Raw genomic sequence first — 17,855 nt, 5'->3', positions numbered from 1 at the left:
ATGGAACTTCAAATAGTCACAGGTTCAATCTTTCTGATCTTACTGCTACTATACATAAATCCTTCATTCATATGAGCACTAACATCTTATTGCAAGTTACATCGAAAGGCTTCCACACGTTTACTATTCATGAGGAAATCTGCTCTTGTCGGCAGAAGTAGTAAAAACAACATATCTTAGAGCCATACTGTGTGAAAAGGCAAAAGCTGGTGTTTCATGATAGCAAGGTGCTCCACTTTAAGAAGTGATAGTTCTATTGTACTTGCAATATTTGCTTCAGACAGGGAGTTTAGGACTGATCAGTTTGCCCTCATATGACAAGAAAAAACTGTAAATTGTGTTCTTTTACATAACTTGGATAGCCAAATGGTCAGTCATGCACCAATGCTGACGAGTTGTCTCGTTACCTGAACTCAGTCGTCTGCAAGTCCTAGCTTAGCACTCTGCACGCTTGCTTTTAGGCCTATTGTTTTTTCGCTTACTTCCCTTTAGGTTAGATATCTGTTTTTGTCTATTTCATATTTGGGTTATTGATGACTTGACATAGCTCTAAAAATAAGATGACAACATGCACCAAGTTCACAGGCATATAATAAGAAGGCGGGAAAAGTTTGCACATACAGAAATGGATTAAGAAAACATGTTTTAAACAGAAATCCAGGTCAAGTAAGGAGACGTAAAGTGGCAGACGTCTTCTATGCCGAAAAGAAAATAGACAAACAAATCCTATGAGGGAGATGACTATTTTCTAGGAAAAAACTAATTTCTTTTCCTTGTAGGATTCTACCAAGGCTTAATCCATTTCTATAGAAGGACAAAGTCAAAGAAGAGAAGGTGGACTTTTTCAAATTACAAATTGAGAGAATTCTCCAGCAAAGACATAGCGACACCTATTTCATATTCACAACCATTGGAGCAAAACTGTAAGGCTTCGTTACAACAACACTGGGACCAGGTTCATGAGTTGTGTTCGAGTCTGAACTATTGAATATTGAAGTCTGATCAATTAAAGTTTAGGATTATTAGTCTGTGTTGATTTGTTCTATGTTTATTATTGAGTTGTAACAGTTCCTATGTTTGTAACAAGAAGTGGGTTTGACTTCTTGAAGAGTAGAGTATTTTACTATAGTTTAAGTGTTGAACAGTTTTAGTGAACTGTAGAGGTGAAGGTACTAAGTTGCTCTTTGAAGATAGTGAAGTTTTGGCGTGGTTTTTCCTTTTGTTGAGCAAGGAAAGTTTCCACGATAAAATCACTGTGTTTATATCTAGGCAAATTGACAAGAACCTAGTTCTTGTTTAGGTAGTAAGGTTTCTTCAGTTATATATATATATATTGACTTGATTTTCCTTTTTACATGACATATCCACCTGAAAATGATTGTTGTTGGCCTGAAGATTGAGCTTAAAACCTGTAACTTAATCCGAATTTAAGTGAATCATTAAGCTCACATTGGCCTCGCGGGAAGATCATTGGAATAAGGTAAGACAAATATGGTGAAATTGTTAGTTACATATACCTAAACTATGCAACTGTGTTATTTAGTTTGCAGTAAGAAGAAGAAATAAGTAACATTGAAATTTTGATTTTGACTTTATTATCATCAAAAAAAGAATTGGTTACATACACAAAAAGAACAAAAGTATGTCTTATTTTTTCTTTTTTTTGTTGCTAAAAAAAGGATGCTCTAGCTTCTCCAACAAAAAATGAAAGAAGATTGAATTGGTAGGTAGAGGAAGGGGTGTTGAGAAGTAGGGAAAATGATGTTTGTTTGTGATGATCTATTTTCCACCAAGACCAGGGTAGAAAGGTGCACTGGTTCCAGGCAACCATTCATTAGCTTGAAGGAAAGTTGCAGCGGTGTATTTAGTAGCTTCCTGTGGGCTAAGAACCTTGAACTTCTTGAAGAGTTTGCTCCTTCCGTTAGTGTTAGCACCAGGTCCTCTGTTTGCATATTCATACACTTCACATGTCTGTTCGAAAAGATTTGGCTTGTCGGACGCCCAAAGCAGATATCCCTCAGGCCTGATGAGGTCACCTATCTCACTTTCCATGTAAACATTGGTGGAATATGCCTTCCATGGGCGCATTAAGTAGTGTTCGTATTTGAACCTATCTTCAAAAAGTGATTGTTCTGGTACAATTTTGCAGTTCTGAAGTACTACCCCAGTGTTTTTGTCTGCTTGGTCCTTTCCATCAGCTGTGATGGTGTTCTTGCTTTGTTGTCTAGGCCTCCTCAATATGATCTCACTGTTCTGGATGAGAGCTGTTCCACACCCGAAGATGAAATCAACGGTACCAGATATTACACAGTTGCGGTAGAATTGACGGTATGTTTGGTAGTACAAGGTGTCTTGGTTTCCCTCTATGCTGCAGTCAAATACTGCTCCCCTGTCTCCAGAGATCCTAAGTGCAACAGCTTGTTGACCCTCTGGACCAGCAGTGTTGCGGAATGTAATTCCCTTAGCTATGAATCCCTCGCTGTTCACACCGACTGTAGCACTATTCATGGTGGTGACTTTATTCATTACATTCTTGTCACAGGAAATGATGGTTTTCCCTGCTCCATCACCATACATGAAGACGTTTGGTTGGTTTTTCTCAATAAGGACTTGTTCAACGTAAGTACCAGCCTTGATGTAGATAATGTATCTGCCTTGATGGTTTGCTGGGTAAGCCTTGATAGCGTCTACAACACTCTTGAATTTTCCGCTTCCATCCTTGGCAACCACAGCATCAGGAGTTAATGGTCCTGATCCTACTGGGGGAAGTGCTGGTCCTGCTCCTAGAGGAGCACCGTCTTTTCCCTTTCCTTTTCCTTTTCCTTTTCCCTTTGAGCTCTTCTCCAATAGCTTACGGTCAGCAGCTGGGAACCATGTTGGGTAACCACCCCCATCCACCTTGTTTACATCCAACAAACGACGATGAGGAGAGCTGTTGCCATCCAGTAAACCTTGCGGGATTTGAATGTTGAATGATTTCAACACATCAGACATCTTTGCTACCATGCTGATCGCGTTATTGGTAAGCTGTGTAGCATTCACTAATCCTTTTTCAATTGCTGATTTATATTCTGGCTTTTCAATAGCGTCAATACATATGGTTTGGAACGAGTAAACTCCTCCTATCCAGTTCAACAGATCAACACTATACTCATGGATCGACTCTTCATCAGTCTCACCAATCAACTTCACTGATTCTTCGAGCTTCTCCACACCCCATTGCAGCATCAGCTTGCAATCATCAACAGCCATATGATTGTAAGGATCAGCGTCTTTGTCGACCTTAGTCTTTCCAGTCTCATCCAAACCCTTTTTCAGTTCATCAAGTGTTGTTCGGAATGCAGCTGTAAGGTAATCCTGTATTGTAGCTGACTCATTTTTAGCAGCACTTTCAAGTGACTTAGCACATTGATCTTTAAATTCAGTAGCTTGACAAAACTCATGCACTTTCTTCATTTGTACTTTTGTGCTTTCATCGTGTTTGTTGTCACCATTTTTGTTCACAACAACCACAACTCCTACTATCACACCAACTAAAAGTATCAATGATACTAATGAAACCACTATTTTCCCCACCATTTTTTATTTTTTTTTCCCCCTCTTTCCCTCTTTCCTATCAATCAATTGGAAAAAAGGAAAGAAGTTTTATTAGAGAAGATAGATGATTGAATTATGATGTTTAAGGTCGTGACCTTTTTATAGTAATTAGGAAATAAATTTGTAACCTTAATTTGCATGGCAACACGAACATCACGTAGCCAAAATTATGGAATGACCAACAATTCAAAAATGCCTATTTAATTTGCGTGGCTTTGAATTTAACTAAATAGGTTCTTATCACACATTTCAATGTTAATTATACCATTAAAATAGGAAACTAGTGGTACTTACGTTGATATTAACGTAAGCTGAAGAATATAAAATTTGATGATTAAATATTCTGATTTTCTTGTGTGTAAAAAATACTAGAAAAGATTTTACTACTACTTAGATAAAATAAAATAGATAATTCAATTACTCATCATAGTTATCGACTTCTATAATTACGATTAGCGACTAATATTATACATTAATTACGTGGGCTGACTTTGAGTTTGTATAATACTCATGTTTGTATATGTATAATTTGCCAGAATATACAAATACATGTGTATAATATACAATTATCTAATCGATATACATATAAAAATTCACCTCTCTTCCCTCTCTCCTCCATCTCTCAATCTTGCTTGTCATATATACAAATCCATATGTATAATATACAATATATACATATACAATTCACCTCTCTTCCACTCTCTAGCTCGCCTCTCTCCCAATATCGCTCTCCTCTCTCCTCCCTATACTAATCTCGCTTTCCATATATACAAATACATATGTAATTATCCAACCGATATATATATATACAATTCATTTTTCTCCCACTCTTTTCCTTCTCTCTCGCCTCTCTCCTCTCTCTCCTAGTCCCGCTTGTCTCTCTCCTCCATAAAACATGTAGCTACAAATTGTAATTATCAAACTATAGTTGTGCAGAATAATTATGCTATTTTTAAGTAGTTATACGTGAAAGTTAAAATTGTGTTCCTTTATTTACTTGTTTTTTTATTTAATAAGTATATTCATCTCTCTTTATCTACCCTACTCTTTTTTTAATATCTAAATATAGGAGGACATATATAGCCTGTTAAAAAATTGTAGTAACAAACCTTTTATAATAATAGGTCAAAATATAAGATAATTATGTAAGAAAAATATTTACACAACCAATGTATATAACTTTTTTTAAAAAAAAAAAAATTTGTTTGTCCTATGCTTAAAGGTCGTTATGTCTTATATATATTGTTATATTTGCGATCGACTTTTTGTGTTTTACTTCTTAGCTTGACTGTCTTTTTAGCAATGAGTGGAACCTCTTGTCCCTTCTAATCCGTTGTGTTTTTAGCATGCGTGGTTCAGTTATAGAGTCTATTATGATTGGCGAAAGACAGGGCATTAATGCGAGCGCGATTAGATTTTTTCAAGCAAGCCTCAAGCTTGAATGAGCTCTCTAAATGACTTTGGAGGTAAATTCGAGTAGATTCAAATAAATAGAACCATGTTTTGGTGTAGCTTATAAAATTGTTTTATATAATCTAAACAAATGTTTATTTAGATTGTCCGATTTTAGGTTTCCTGCGTAAATATAACTCGATGATTGCTAAAAACAAATTTTTGTTAATTTTTTCTTTCACAAACTTGCATCAAAGTTTCCTTATTTTGGTATCTTCTATCATCATGAAAAATTGGACGGACCCTAATTTTAATGGAACTGAATTTAAATCCGTAAATTATATGATAATTTATCTAAATCCACTTACCATTGCTAATAACAGATTCATTTTTTATTTTTATTTTGCAAACTCAACACAGAATTGGTGTTCAACTATTATTGCTCAAGTATAAAGTTTCAGTGTTTGAAAAATTAAAATTTTGCAATAAGCTTCTTTTTGAATGGTATTGTTGCAAAATCTGAAATGTTGAGGTGTTTTTGATGAATTTGCTGTTTGAATACAAGGAAAATGATGAGGTCGGATTTTGTATAATTATGTATAAAATTGTATATTGTGTATAAATATTTTGTATATTTTTGTATATTAAAATTTAAATATTTTATATAGAAAAAGGGAAACTTACATAAATATACTAAAATAAAAAAATATTTACCATTTATAGCAATAATATCTTTTTTTCACTTGATCACTTTTAATTCATTTTTAATACAAGTTTAATACATATTACAAATAACAATTTATTATTCATATATAATACAAATTTTAATAATGGATAATACATTTATCGCACATTTTAATACACTTATAATACAATATGTCAAATTTTTAACAAACAAACATAATATATTTCAAAAAACAATTATAATTCATATATATTACATACATAATTCACTTTTAATTCAAATTGTAGATTTGACATAGCATTGTTATAAATGGTAATAAATAAAAAGTATTGCTAAAATCAGTAATTATTTATTAAAATGTACTAATTTATGTAATTTTTCCGAAAAAAATATGAAAATTTTGTAGTTTATTGTATATACTAGATATATTTTATTGTATGTCAAATTAAGTTTTAAGTTAAATATTTATAGAGTTAATAATTAAAAGCGGGAAAATACACAAGTACTCCCTCAACTTATGCCTGAAATCCCAGAGACACACTTACATTAGATTGAGGGGTATTTATGCATTTTCCAATTAAAAGCTCCTTTAAATTTGGTACACTTTATAAAAGGGAAAATTGTATATAACGGCAAACTAATAAATCAAATTAATTGCTATAACCATCCTTTGATTTAATTGTGTCCTGTAACAAACTGTTTGTCAAGTCACCTCTCTCCCTCAAACTCTTGCTCACCACTCTCCTCTCTCGCTCCATCTCTCGCTTGCTTCCTCTCACTTTTTTACAAACATAAGTGTATAAAATCTGTTTCTATTTGTATAAAGTGAGAGGAAATTGTATAAATACATATATTTTTGTTCCCCTCTCCCAGATTTCGCTCGACACTCTCCCTAATCTCGCTCGCCATCCTCGCCTCTATCACTTATACAAACAGAAAACAAAATGTATAAATTGCGTTTCTGTTTGTATAAAGCGAGAGAAAATTGTATATACACATGCAAATACATATATTTTCGCCCTATACACTTATAATTATACAATAAAAATACTCCCCTGTCCAGTTTTCTTTGCCTTTCTCTCTTTCTCGTTTTATACAAATTCAAATTGTATATAATTTCTCACTTTCTCATTTTATACAATTTGATTCAATTGTATATTCCCTACCCAAGTCTCTTTTGCCTTTCTCTCTTTCTCATTTTATACAAATTCAAATTGTATGTAATCGTTCTATACACTTGTAATTATACAATTCGTTTTATTCACTTCGTTTTATACATTTCTCTGCCCAAGTCTCTTTCTCTTTCTCGTTTTATACACTTCGTTTCATACAATTCGCTTCAATTGTATATGTATAGCGAATTATACATTTATATGTTTGCTATGGAGTGTAATTATGCAAACTTTGTTATAGCATACAAATATGAATTTTATGTTTGCTATACATGAAAGTTGTCCTTTATAAAATGCATACCTAAACAATGAGAAGTTTTACTTACCCAATCAAACTTTGGTTTTTGGAATCATTTAATCCCCTAAACTAGTACTCCCTTAATTTCTAATTTTTTTTTTTTTTAATTGTTCCTAATTACTTGCTCATTTTGAAGATCAAGAAAGAATCAAAAAAATTTACTTATTATACCCTCAATTAATTACTTTGAAAAATGTACGACTTCTTGAAAATCTTAAATTCTTAATTTACTCACTCACAATTAGTAGGGTAAAATGGTAAACTCATAATGTCAATTACTCCATCTGTCCCATTTAGATGACACCCTTTATGTTTGAGAGTAAAATAATTTAAGTTTGATTGGACATTTGCCCATGAAATCTTTTCAATTTTTTTGAAATGAAATTTATATATTTGTAAACTACATAAAAAGAATTATGAGTCACAATAATTAATAATTCAAAATGTTTAAAAGATTTATGAAAAATTTACGGTCAAAGATGGATTTGTTTGACTCTTGAAATTCGAAATGTGACATATAAAATGGGATGAAAGGAGTATTTTTTTCTTAATAGATATGTCAATTCAAAAGTGGACAAGTAATTATGGACAGAGAGAGTACTATGAGAAGTCTCAAATAGAAATTTATAGTTTGTATCATAATATACCACATGGAACAAAAGAATTACTTTATCTCAATTTATACTCATTTTCTATATTTCGATATTTAGTACCTCCCCCCCCCCCCCTCCCTTTCTATTTTATATGTCATCGTTTAAGGTTTCACGTCTCTTAAAATGAAATCTAATTTAATTTTCTCTTGAAAAGCACCTCATAGTTAACTTGCCAGCTTACCGACCAAGGACTTATTTGTTTAGTGGGCATAGCTTTTGTTCTTTTGGACCAAAAAGTCATGTCACTTTCAATTATTTTCACTATACCTTATGAATACTTGCACACAGGGCAAATTTATGTATTAAAACTGGGTAATTGGAACTCGTGGTCATCCGACTAAATTTGATATATTACTTTATAATTATTAAGGAAATATTGAATAATAACTTGTGGAACCCATTCTCAAAGTCGTTGGATGGTTCACTGGTTTGATAATCAGATTTTAACATCAAAGTCTCGAGTTTGATCCCAGCCAATCACAATTTGATTCATTTTTTTATCAACTGAAAGTACAATTTTAATATGATTTTTAAATATTTTAAGTTGTTAACTATTGTAATTTATAGTAATTTTATTTATATTTCAATAATATATGCTCTTGTCCTTGTATATTAGTAAAAAGAGAATTTTAAAAGTCAATATGTTGTTAATTATTTATATTTACAATACTTTTTACGTAGTTTTCAAATTAAATAATACATGTTACTTCTTTTATCCCATTCTATGTGAATCAAATAGATTAATTTTATGATTTGATCAATTTTCTTTTAAGAAATTAATTTTTTTTATATGTTTTTCAAAAATATTTTAACTTGTCAATTAGAGATCTTTCTACAGATAGTGGGGGTATCCACCCCTATAGCCATGTTCTATTCGGAGGAATAAAATAAAAATAGTCTTTCGGAGATACATATTTTTAAAAGTAAGATAAACAAATTAAAACAGAAAAAAAAGATACAGGAAATGTGGAACCACACGGATGAAGCGGGGATGTCTACTGCCACCTGTGTGGTTATCGACACTTATAATTAAGTAGTAGATAGTAGATAATATCCTTACAATTGTTTTGTAATATGATGATAATACATTTGATGTTTGAGTTTTTAAGAAAAACTAACATTTACCTTTGACAAAAACACCATCTTCACTTTAAAATAAAGAGAAAATGCACAAGTACCTCTCAACCTATATCCAAAATCTTAGAGACACACTTATACAATACTAAGTTCCTATTACCTCCCTGAACTTATTTTTATAAATAATTTTCTACCGTTTTTTCGACCTACGTGATACTATCTTGTGGGCACATTGTGTGTTGACATTTTTTTCAAGCTAAACTTACAGTGTCGCCTTAAGGAAATTATTCCCCTCTAGTATCCAAGGTTTGATTTGAAATATGACCTTCTAGGGTAAAATGATCTCAATCACCTGAGTATAGATACCAAAAACTCTGATCTCAGCAAACCACTCAACAACACCACTCAACAACAGTAAAATATACGAAGTACCTATGCTTATAAATAATTATATATTACTCCACTGTTTAGTGATTATGTACCTTCTTTGAAATTAGTTACATTGAGATACTTCACTCTTTAAAATTAACCTAAAATAAAGTGTTGTCCACTCAATTATCAACCCACTTTTTCTCCTATTTCTTCCCCTTAAAACCCCTAAAATACCTCATAAGCATGGAACCAAGATGTCATGGCTATGGCTATGACATTAACTTATCCAAAGTTGTCTCCTCCAAGTAATCTTTTTCACACATGGCTCCTTCGAGATGAATTTTTGTTACGACACATTATCGAATTAAAATTATATGTATTATATGTATTAAAAAATTTTAATTGTATCTAATTAAGTGTATATATTTGAATTAGAGTAGCTGAATATGATAAAGTGTTCATGCATGTGAGTTAAGATATAATGTATATAGTTTTTATTAATTATCTGACTAAGTAATATGTATTTGACAAAATATATATTTGTATTCGAGTAAGAGTTCTTATATAAGACAAAGCATGTATTTGGCACATTGTTTAATATTTATCAATGTATCTAATTGTGTACACGTAGAAAATAAATAAAATTTAATGAACCTGTACATGTTTTTAAGTTAAGAAATCTACACTTTGTTGAATTGCCTATAAAAAGAAGGATGTTGATTGTTTTGATTTTTCTTTTAGGAGCTATGATATGTTATATCCTCTAAAGTTGTTATAAATGTGATTTTCTCCTTAATTAATATTTTAGTTATATCCCTTCATTAGAAACACTTCTTAATTAATGACTTTTACTTATTTCATTAATGAATAACTATCCCTTTAACCTATGTCCGAGATCTCAGAGACACACTTATACTATATTAAAGTCTTATTATCTCCCTAAATTTATTTTATTAATAATTTTCTACCCCTTTTCGGCCTACGTGGCACTATCTCGTGGGCCCAATGCTAATTGACTTTTTTTTCAAGTTATAAAATAAGTTTACGGGGTAATAGGACCTTAGTATAGTATATGTGTGTCTGGAATTTCGAGCATAGGTTGAGAGGGTACTTGTACATTTTCCCTTTAATTAGATACTAATTGATATGTATTTGTCACACCCCTTTTTCCAGGATCTTTAAAAAAGATGAAGGGTTTTTACAATTGAAATAATGATATTAAATTGGGATTATAATTTTTACAGAGTCATCACTTGAAATTGTATTATATTGTTTCTAGTGACCTTTCTTAAATCCCTATTAAAAAGAGTATGACTCTTTTTATTAATCTTGTGTAAGAAAATTTGTTGACCTAGGGAAAGCATAAGACACCCTCTGAATCTCCTGGTTATAACACGATTGTTGTATCAACTTATATTTTACTTAAATTAAACTTGGTTAAACATTTGCTTATGGTTCGTTTAAATTGTTAAATTTTGTTTGTCTTAATTCTTAAGTAAAGATGGAGTCAGAATTACGAGCTTAGAGTTCAAAATTTGAGGACGGGTGGATACAAAGTTGAGAGATATCATGTTTGAAAAAAAAATTGTTTATATTAGGGTTTGTACGCACAACAGAAGTGTGGAAAGTATACTTTCCTTACCACTTGGCCAAAAAACAATATTCTCGAATCATTTTTTTTATATTAAATATAAGAAAATGTAAACGAAATATATTTTTGTAATTTTTCTTTTCTTAAAAAATAAAAGTATTACCTAAGAATAACTATTTGTGTGATTTTAAATTTTCTAAAGTAAAATCGAGTAAAAATTTTTAAAACAAAACTAAAATAAAAAATAGATTTTAAAATAGATATTTAAAGTTGAAAATGAGTTGAAACTCGGAAAAGGTAAAAAAATTACGTGGTCATCATGTATACAAGGCCCATTAAATGGTAAGAAAACGTATTATTACAAAACACCGTGAAGCTGAATAATTAGCTTCAAATCTAAGGGATTTGTGAAAGTTATTCAAAAAAATATATCAAAAAATAACTAGTTACTATTATTATTGACTAATAATTTTTCACAAAAGTATGTGTTTTGAAAGTTTGTAACCACAAATATTTATTTATCAAATTAAAAAAAATATAGAGATATGTGATTTATCAATATGGCTAATGGCACTTTATGATTTTGATATCTTGTTTGTAAACTACAATTTATACATTGGTAAGATTATATAAAAAATAAAAAAATATTAAAAGATTTTCATAATTTGTGAAATTTTTATGTTTATGAAAAAAGAAATTCAAACTCAAAAACTTTAAATTATATGCTAAGATTTTATAAAACAAATATTAAAGTATTTTACAATTTATGAAATTTTTATGTTTATGAAAAAATTTCAAACCCAAAAACTATATGCGTAGACAAACCTTCAATCTCAAAACACAATTTGATTTAAGTATGATTCCATCTTACATATTCAAAAGGCCCCCTACTATATGTTCCACTATTCCACATGATACATCACATACTATTTTTTTTAGGACAACGAAATCCGTACAGGATAAAATGATACATCACTTACTATTATTTTTTGTTTACGATAAGAAAATTTGCAGCCACATAAGAAAGATAACCCGTATCAGGCGAGTTTGACCTAGAAGGCAAATTCCTTGTTTTGGCTGTGAAGGGATTTTGAACTTAAGATCTCCAACATGAAAGTCCCAAACTCAAATCACTGGGCCACCTCGAAAGGTACTTACTATTATTTTTACATTTACTTTTACTTCTCTATTATATATATTAAAAATATTTTTTCTATCTTTATATATATTGTTCTAATCACTTGTTTTCCTTAAATATTTTTTATAAGTAGGATTAAAAGTTACTTAATATAAAAAAGGAAAAAAATACTTAATATAAATATTATAATTAAAAATTATTCACACTAACTTTCGTTCCTTACCGTAAAAAATATTAAAAAATATATTTAATATAAATATAAAATATATTCATAAGGAACAGTAAATTTAAATAAATAAGTAAGAATAAACTAAGGGAGTAGTATTTATGTATTATCCTAATAATAAATGTTTTGTGACAAGATGGTCAAGGTCAACACATAAGTCGGTCCATATTTAATCATCATGTGTCACATACTTAAAGAACTCATAAAAAAATTAAAAAAAAGTCAGCAAAAATATTTTTTGCATATTAATTTATAATACATAAAAGATATACATATTTAATATTATATTGGCTAATAATGATAGTTACTTTTAAGTTTCTTTAGTTATGTTCTTATAATTGATTTAATCATCAAATAAGATTAATTAAAATATGATATATCAAACAAATATATATATATATATTAACATAATTTTTCTTGAATTTATTTCTGCTATATATTAATCACAAATAATTCCAAATTTCAAACAAATTAAATTAAATTAAAATTTTAAATTGGTGGAATCAATTTTTAACTTTGAATGGAGTCATTAGCAAAAATTTTCATCATAATTACGCATACACACAGTGAATGGAAGGCCACAGAAATCATGCACTGATTGGGGGATCACATACTGCCAGGAATTTTGACTTCTTACGATAGTTGACTAATAAAGTATATTTATCACGGAAAAATACATCTAAATTGTTTCAATCTTTTATTTATATTGAAATTATTAGGAGTGATAATTTTTTATTAAAGCTATCATCAAATAACTAATAAATTACATTTCGATTAATGTTTTTATAATATGTATACACTCTCTTTTTCATTTATAATTTTTTTCACGTGATATTTCAAAAAAATTATATTATTGTAACAAAATATGATAAATTAATAGGGAGAATGCACAAGTATCCTTCTAGACTGTGACCGAAATTTCAAAGACACATCTTAACTAAACTAAGGTCCTATTGTCTCCTTGAACTTATTTTTTTGTAATTATATACACATTTTATTTTATGCGGCACACTCCATGATCCTTGTCACACCCCCTTTTTCTCTTTTATTTATTTTTTAATTTTTTATTTGTTTCGAAAGAAAAAGAGTTTTTCCAATTAAAGTGACATTTTGAAAAGGGATAATTATTATACAGAGTCGCCACTTGGAATTGAGTTTTGGTGTTCCAAGTCACCTTATTTGAATCACTAATCAAAAGGAAATTTGACTTTATTTTATTGGTCTGCGAACTAAAAATTCGCATAAGGAATTCTGTTGACCGAGGGGAAGGTGTTAGGCATCCCTTGAGTCTCGTGGTTCTAGCACGGTCGCTTTATTGACTTTAGTATGACTTAACTTAATTTTTGGACATTATATTATTTAACTTAATAATAAAAATATTTCTTTTTTTTTACTTTATTCTCTCATTTATTTTAAACCTTTTAAAAATCGTCTTATTTATTTTAAATCTATTGAAAATTATTTTATTATGTTTTTGTGTGTGTCCATTAATTCAAAATTTGAAACATTCATATTTATTATTTATTATTTATTTATATATTTTGCTTTTACATTTTTTACATATATTTTTTATGTTATTACGAGGATAAATTTATATAGGTATTTTATAGTTAGAAAAAATTTAGAGTTCGAGTTAATTTAGGATTTTCTATTTATTTATTTTTTAATTTAAAAATAGAAAGATGAAATTTTATGAGATTTGAAATTAGTTTTAAAATCACAAAAATTCTAAATAGATTAGGACTATGTTTATTTTCTAAGAAAGGTTTTAACTTTTTATTTTAATGCACGTGACAATTTTAACATTCTGACTCTTTTTTTTTTACATTTTTTTCTTCTTCTTTTTTTTATGTTTTTTTCTCTACGCGTTTTGTTTGATTTGAAATTTTATATTTTTTTTGTTTTCTGTAAAATTTGTTTCTCTTTTTTTTTTTTTAATTTTAATATTATTTTTTTTTTAGATTTTATGTATTTGCTTTTTGTTTTTGTAATGACCTGTTTAATCGTTTTGAGCAGCAGATTTTATTTCTGGAAAACAGGCTGAGGCGACGGACCCACGACGGACCGTCGCAGGGTCTCGTTTCAAAACACTTAGAAAATCTGAGAGTGGGTACTGAAAATCGACTCTCTGAACTTTGTAACAGAATGGCAGGACGGACCGTCACAGACTCTTCAAAGAAATTGAGTCTCTGAACTCTGTGACGGGGCAGCAGGACGGACCGTCGCAGGCGCGACGGGCCGTCACAGACTGCGTAATTCCAGTCTAGGTCGGATTTCTTGATACGTTTTAAGGGACGTTTTTGACTATTCCTGCTTTAATTATAAAGTTAGTGGGTTAATGTTAATAAGTCTAATTACTTAGGGGTTAAAAGAGGTAACCTTAAGTTAATTAGTGGGTTATTATTGCCATCTTTTATTCTTAATTATATACTAATTAGGGTAAAAGAAAGAGGGTTTGAATAAGAAAAAGAAAAGAACAGAAAGAGAGAGAAGGAGAATCGATAGAGAGAGACGAACGAAGAGGAAAAACACAAGGCTTTGGGAAATTCTTGCTTGATCACTAGTCTTCGGTGGAGGTAGGTTATGGTTTCTCTTACGATATTCGTAGTAAACTCTTAATAACGAATGATATGTATTGATAATATTGTAAACCCTACTATGTGCTTAATTGTATGCTTGCATGAATGTAATTATATAATTGTGATTATATAAGCATGATGAAGTTATTGAATCCCAAATCTTGCAAAACCCTAATTTCTTGTTAATGATGTTGCCTTGGTATAAAAGAAGGCTTGATGAACTAAAGTAATGAGATTGATGATGCCTTGGTATAAAAGAAGGCTTGATGAACTCAAGTAATGAGATTGATGATGCCTTGGTATAAAAGAAGGCTTGATGAACTCAAGTAATGAGATTGATGATGCCTTGGTATAAGAGAAGGCTTGATGAATTGATAGAATGAGATTAGGGGATCGGGTGTCACGAACCGATACGTAGATTTAGGGGATCGGATGTCACGAACCGACACGTAGATTTAGGGGATCGGGTGTCACGAACCGACACGTAGATTTAGGGGATCGGGTGTCACGAACCGACACGTAGATTTAGGGGATCGGGTGTCACGAACCGACACGTAGATTTAGGGGATCGGAGTGTCACGTACCGACAAGAGGATTAATGAATATGAGGGAGCGGAGTGTCACGTACCGACACAAGAGAAATAAAGATAATGAATCTTGAAAGATGTTAATATACTCAATCTAATGAACATAATTCCCAAATGAGTATGGTATTGAGGCTTGAGTCCTCATGTGTGAACTTGACGGTAATTGTTAATGATATAGTACTTGCTGTTGCTACATGTTGAGTATCATAGTTGATTTTATGATATTACTTGGTATATATTGATTTCTATTTTGAGTTGGCCGATGATATCTACTCAGTACCCGTGTTTTGTACTGACCCCTACTTTTATGTTTTCTTCTTGTTTATTTGTGGAGTGCAGCAAATGTGCCGTCATCTTCGACTCAACAGTAACTCTAGCCAGTCTTCATTACTCCGGATATCAGGGTGAGCTAATGCTTCTAGCTTGGACTGGATCTTCCTCTACATGTCTTGATGCCTTGAAGTTCCGGCATGGACTAGCTTTTATGTATTTTTAGCTTCTTAGAAACTCTTAGATTTAGTAATTTGAAGTAGATGTTCTTGTGATGATGACTTCCAGATTTTGGAAAATAATAGTTATTGAATTGGTTTTTATTAATGAGTTTAAGTCTTCCGCATTATTTTATGATGATATTACATTGAAATGTTAAGGTTTAGATTGGTTGGTTCGCTCACATAGGAGGGTAAGTGTGGGTGCGAGTCGCGGCTCGGTTTTGGGTCGTGACAGTTTTGTTTTGTTTTCTGTAATTCTATTTCTCTCTCCCTCTTTTTTTTTTATATATTTTTTCACGTTTCTTCTTTTTTTGGTTATTTTCTATTTCCTTTTTTTTTAAAAAAATATCAGTTATTTTTAATTTTTTTTCGTTGTTTTTTTTTTTATGTTTTAGGCTTTCTTGTTTTTATTTTTTTATTTTTTATTCTTTTGTTCTCTTTATACAATTTCTCAAAAAAAAATTATAATTATTAATAGTAATTATCATTATTTTATTATGAATCTCTAGATGAAATTACAATTCTACTTAGATAAAAAAAAATTTACTAATTATTTATATATCCTAATTTAAAAAGTTTATAAATTTTATTTTATTTATTTTTTAGTGAAAAATTAGGCTCCAGAAAAACATTAGCTATTAAATATCACAAAATAAATTCTTATATAAATTGCATCTAAAAAAGAATAACAGACACTAATAATAATGCAAAAAAAAAATGTATGGTACATCTTTTATTTTATATTATTTTTGTTAGCAAGAAACATTTTTTTTCTTTTTTCATTTTTTTTCAGATCGAGAGAAAAAAAATAAAATAAATCTTAACATGCATCACATATTGATATATAATAATAACATACGATTCAAAGAACTTCATATTATTAGATTAAAATTTTCATATAACATTACATTTAAATAATGTGATAGTTTAGAATTACCTCACTGCGAAGATGGATATCACGAAAAATAACTTCTATGATCTACTGATTTGAGCCACGAATTCGGAACCACGACAAAAGAACTCTAACTCTGACCTTATTCTCGAAAGAATGACTCCCTTTTCTTCTCTTTATGTTTGCTCTATATATTTCTCTCTGTATTTCTCTATATCTTTGTATTTGTGTATCTGTGTATTCTGTGTATTTTACCTCTCTCTGTATATATTCTTCTCAACTGAACGTATTTTTTTTAAATCATTTTGGCTGAAAGTTTGGTGCTAATTAAAAAGAAAGTAATAGAGTTGGATTAGGATTTAATTTGAAATATTGTTGAGGGGATTGGGGTTGAGATAAGGATGGATATAAAATAAATAAATAATAATAATAGAAAATTAAAAAAAATGGAATGAACGTTCAAAGAGAGAGAGAAGAAAAAGAAAAAAAAATAAAAAATAAATGGGATGAGATTTTTTAGTAAAATAAGTTAGGAAGTTCGGAATAATGCTTCTAGCTTGGACTGGATTTTCTTCCTCATGTCTTGATGCCTTGAAGTTCCGGCATGGACTAGCTTTTACTTGTTTTAGCCTCTTAGAATACTCTTAGTTTAGTAATTTGATCATAGATGTTCTTGTGGTGATGACTTCCAGATTTTGGGGATAATAATAGTTATTGATTTTATTAATGAGTTTAAGTCTTCCGCATTACTTTTTGTTGATATTATATTGAAATGTTAAGGTATAGATTGGTTGGTTCGCTCACATAGGAGGGTAAGTGTGGGTGCTGGTCGCGGCCCGGATTTGGGTCGTGACAACATGATGCAACAAGTAGCACAATCATATTTCTATTGAAGACTCATAATGGTTCGGGAGAGAAACAATTCAAATATTATTAAAACATTAAATAAATAAACAATTAGCATATTAAGTTAAAATAAATACAATATACAAAAATCGTAAATATATAAGTCATAGTCATACATAAATTAATATTTAAAGCTCGAATTCTAGTTAATCCCGAGCGGAGTCGCCATCTGTCACACCCCTTTTTTCTCTTTTATTTA

General features: G+C 30.3%; 1 protein-coding gene across 1 annotated transcript; it reads right to left on the bottom strand.

The window, feature by feature from the left end:
* Positions 1–1,567: 1,567 nt before the first annotated feature.
* LOC101259781 (pectinesterase 4) lies at positions 1,568–4,791 on the bottom strand. Its single transcript, XM_004229130.4, has one exon. The coding sequence runs from the start codon at positions 3,577–3,579 to the stop codon at positions 1,780–1,782; it is 1,800 nt and encodes a 599-aa protein (XP_004229178.1). The 5' UTR covers positions 3,580–4,791; the 3' UTR covers positions 1,568–1,779.
* Positions 4,792–17,855: the final 13,064 nt, after the last annotated feature.

The sequence above is a fragment of the Solanum lycopersicum genome, chromosome 1 (genome assembly GCF_036512215.1).
Source record: "Solanum lycopersicum chromosome 1, SLM_r2.1".
Taxonomy (NCBI): Eukaryota; Viridiplantae; Streptophyta; class Magnoliopsida; order Solanales; family Solanaceae; genus Solanum; species Solanum lycopersicum.
This window is presented reverse-complemented; position numbering and strand designations above follow the sequence as displayed.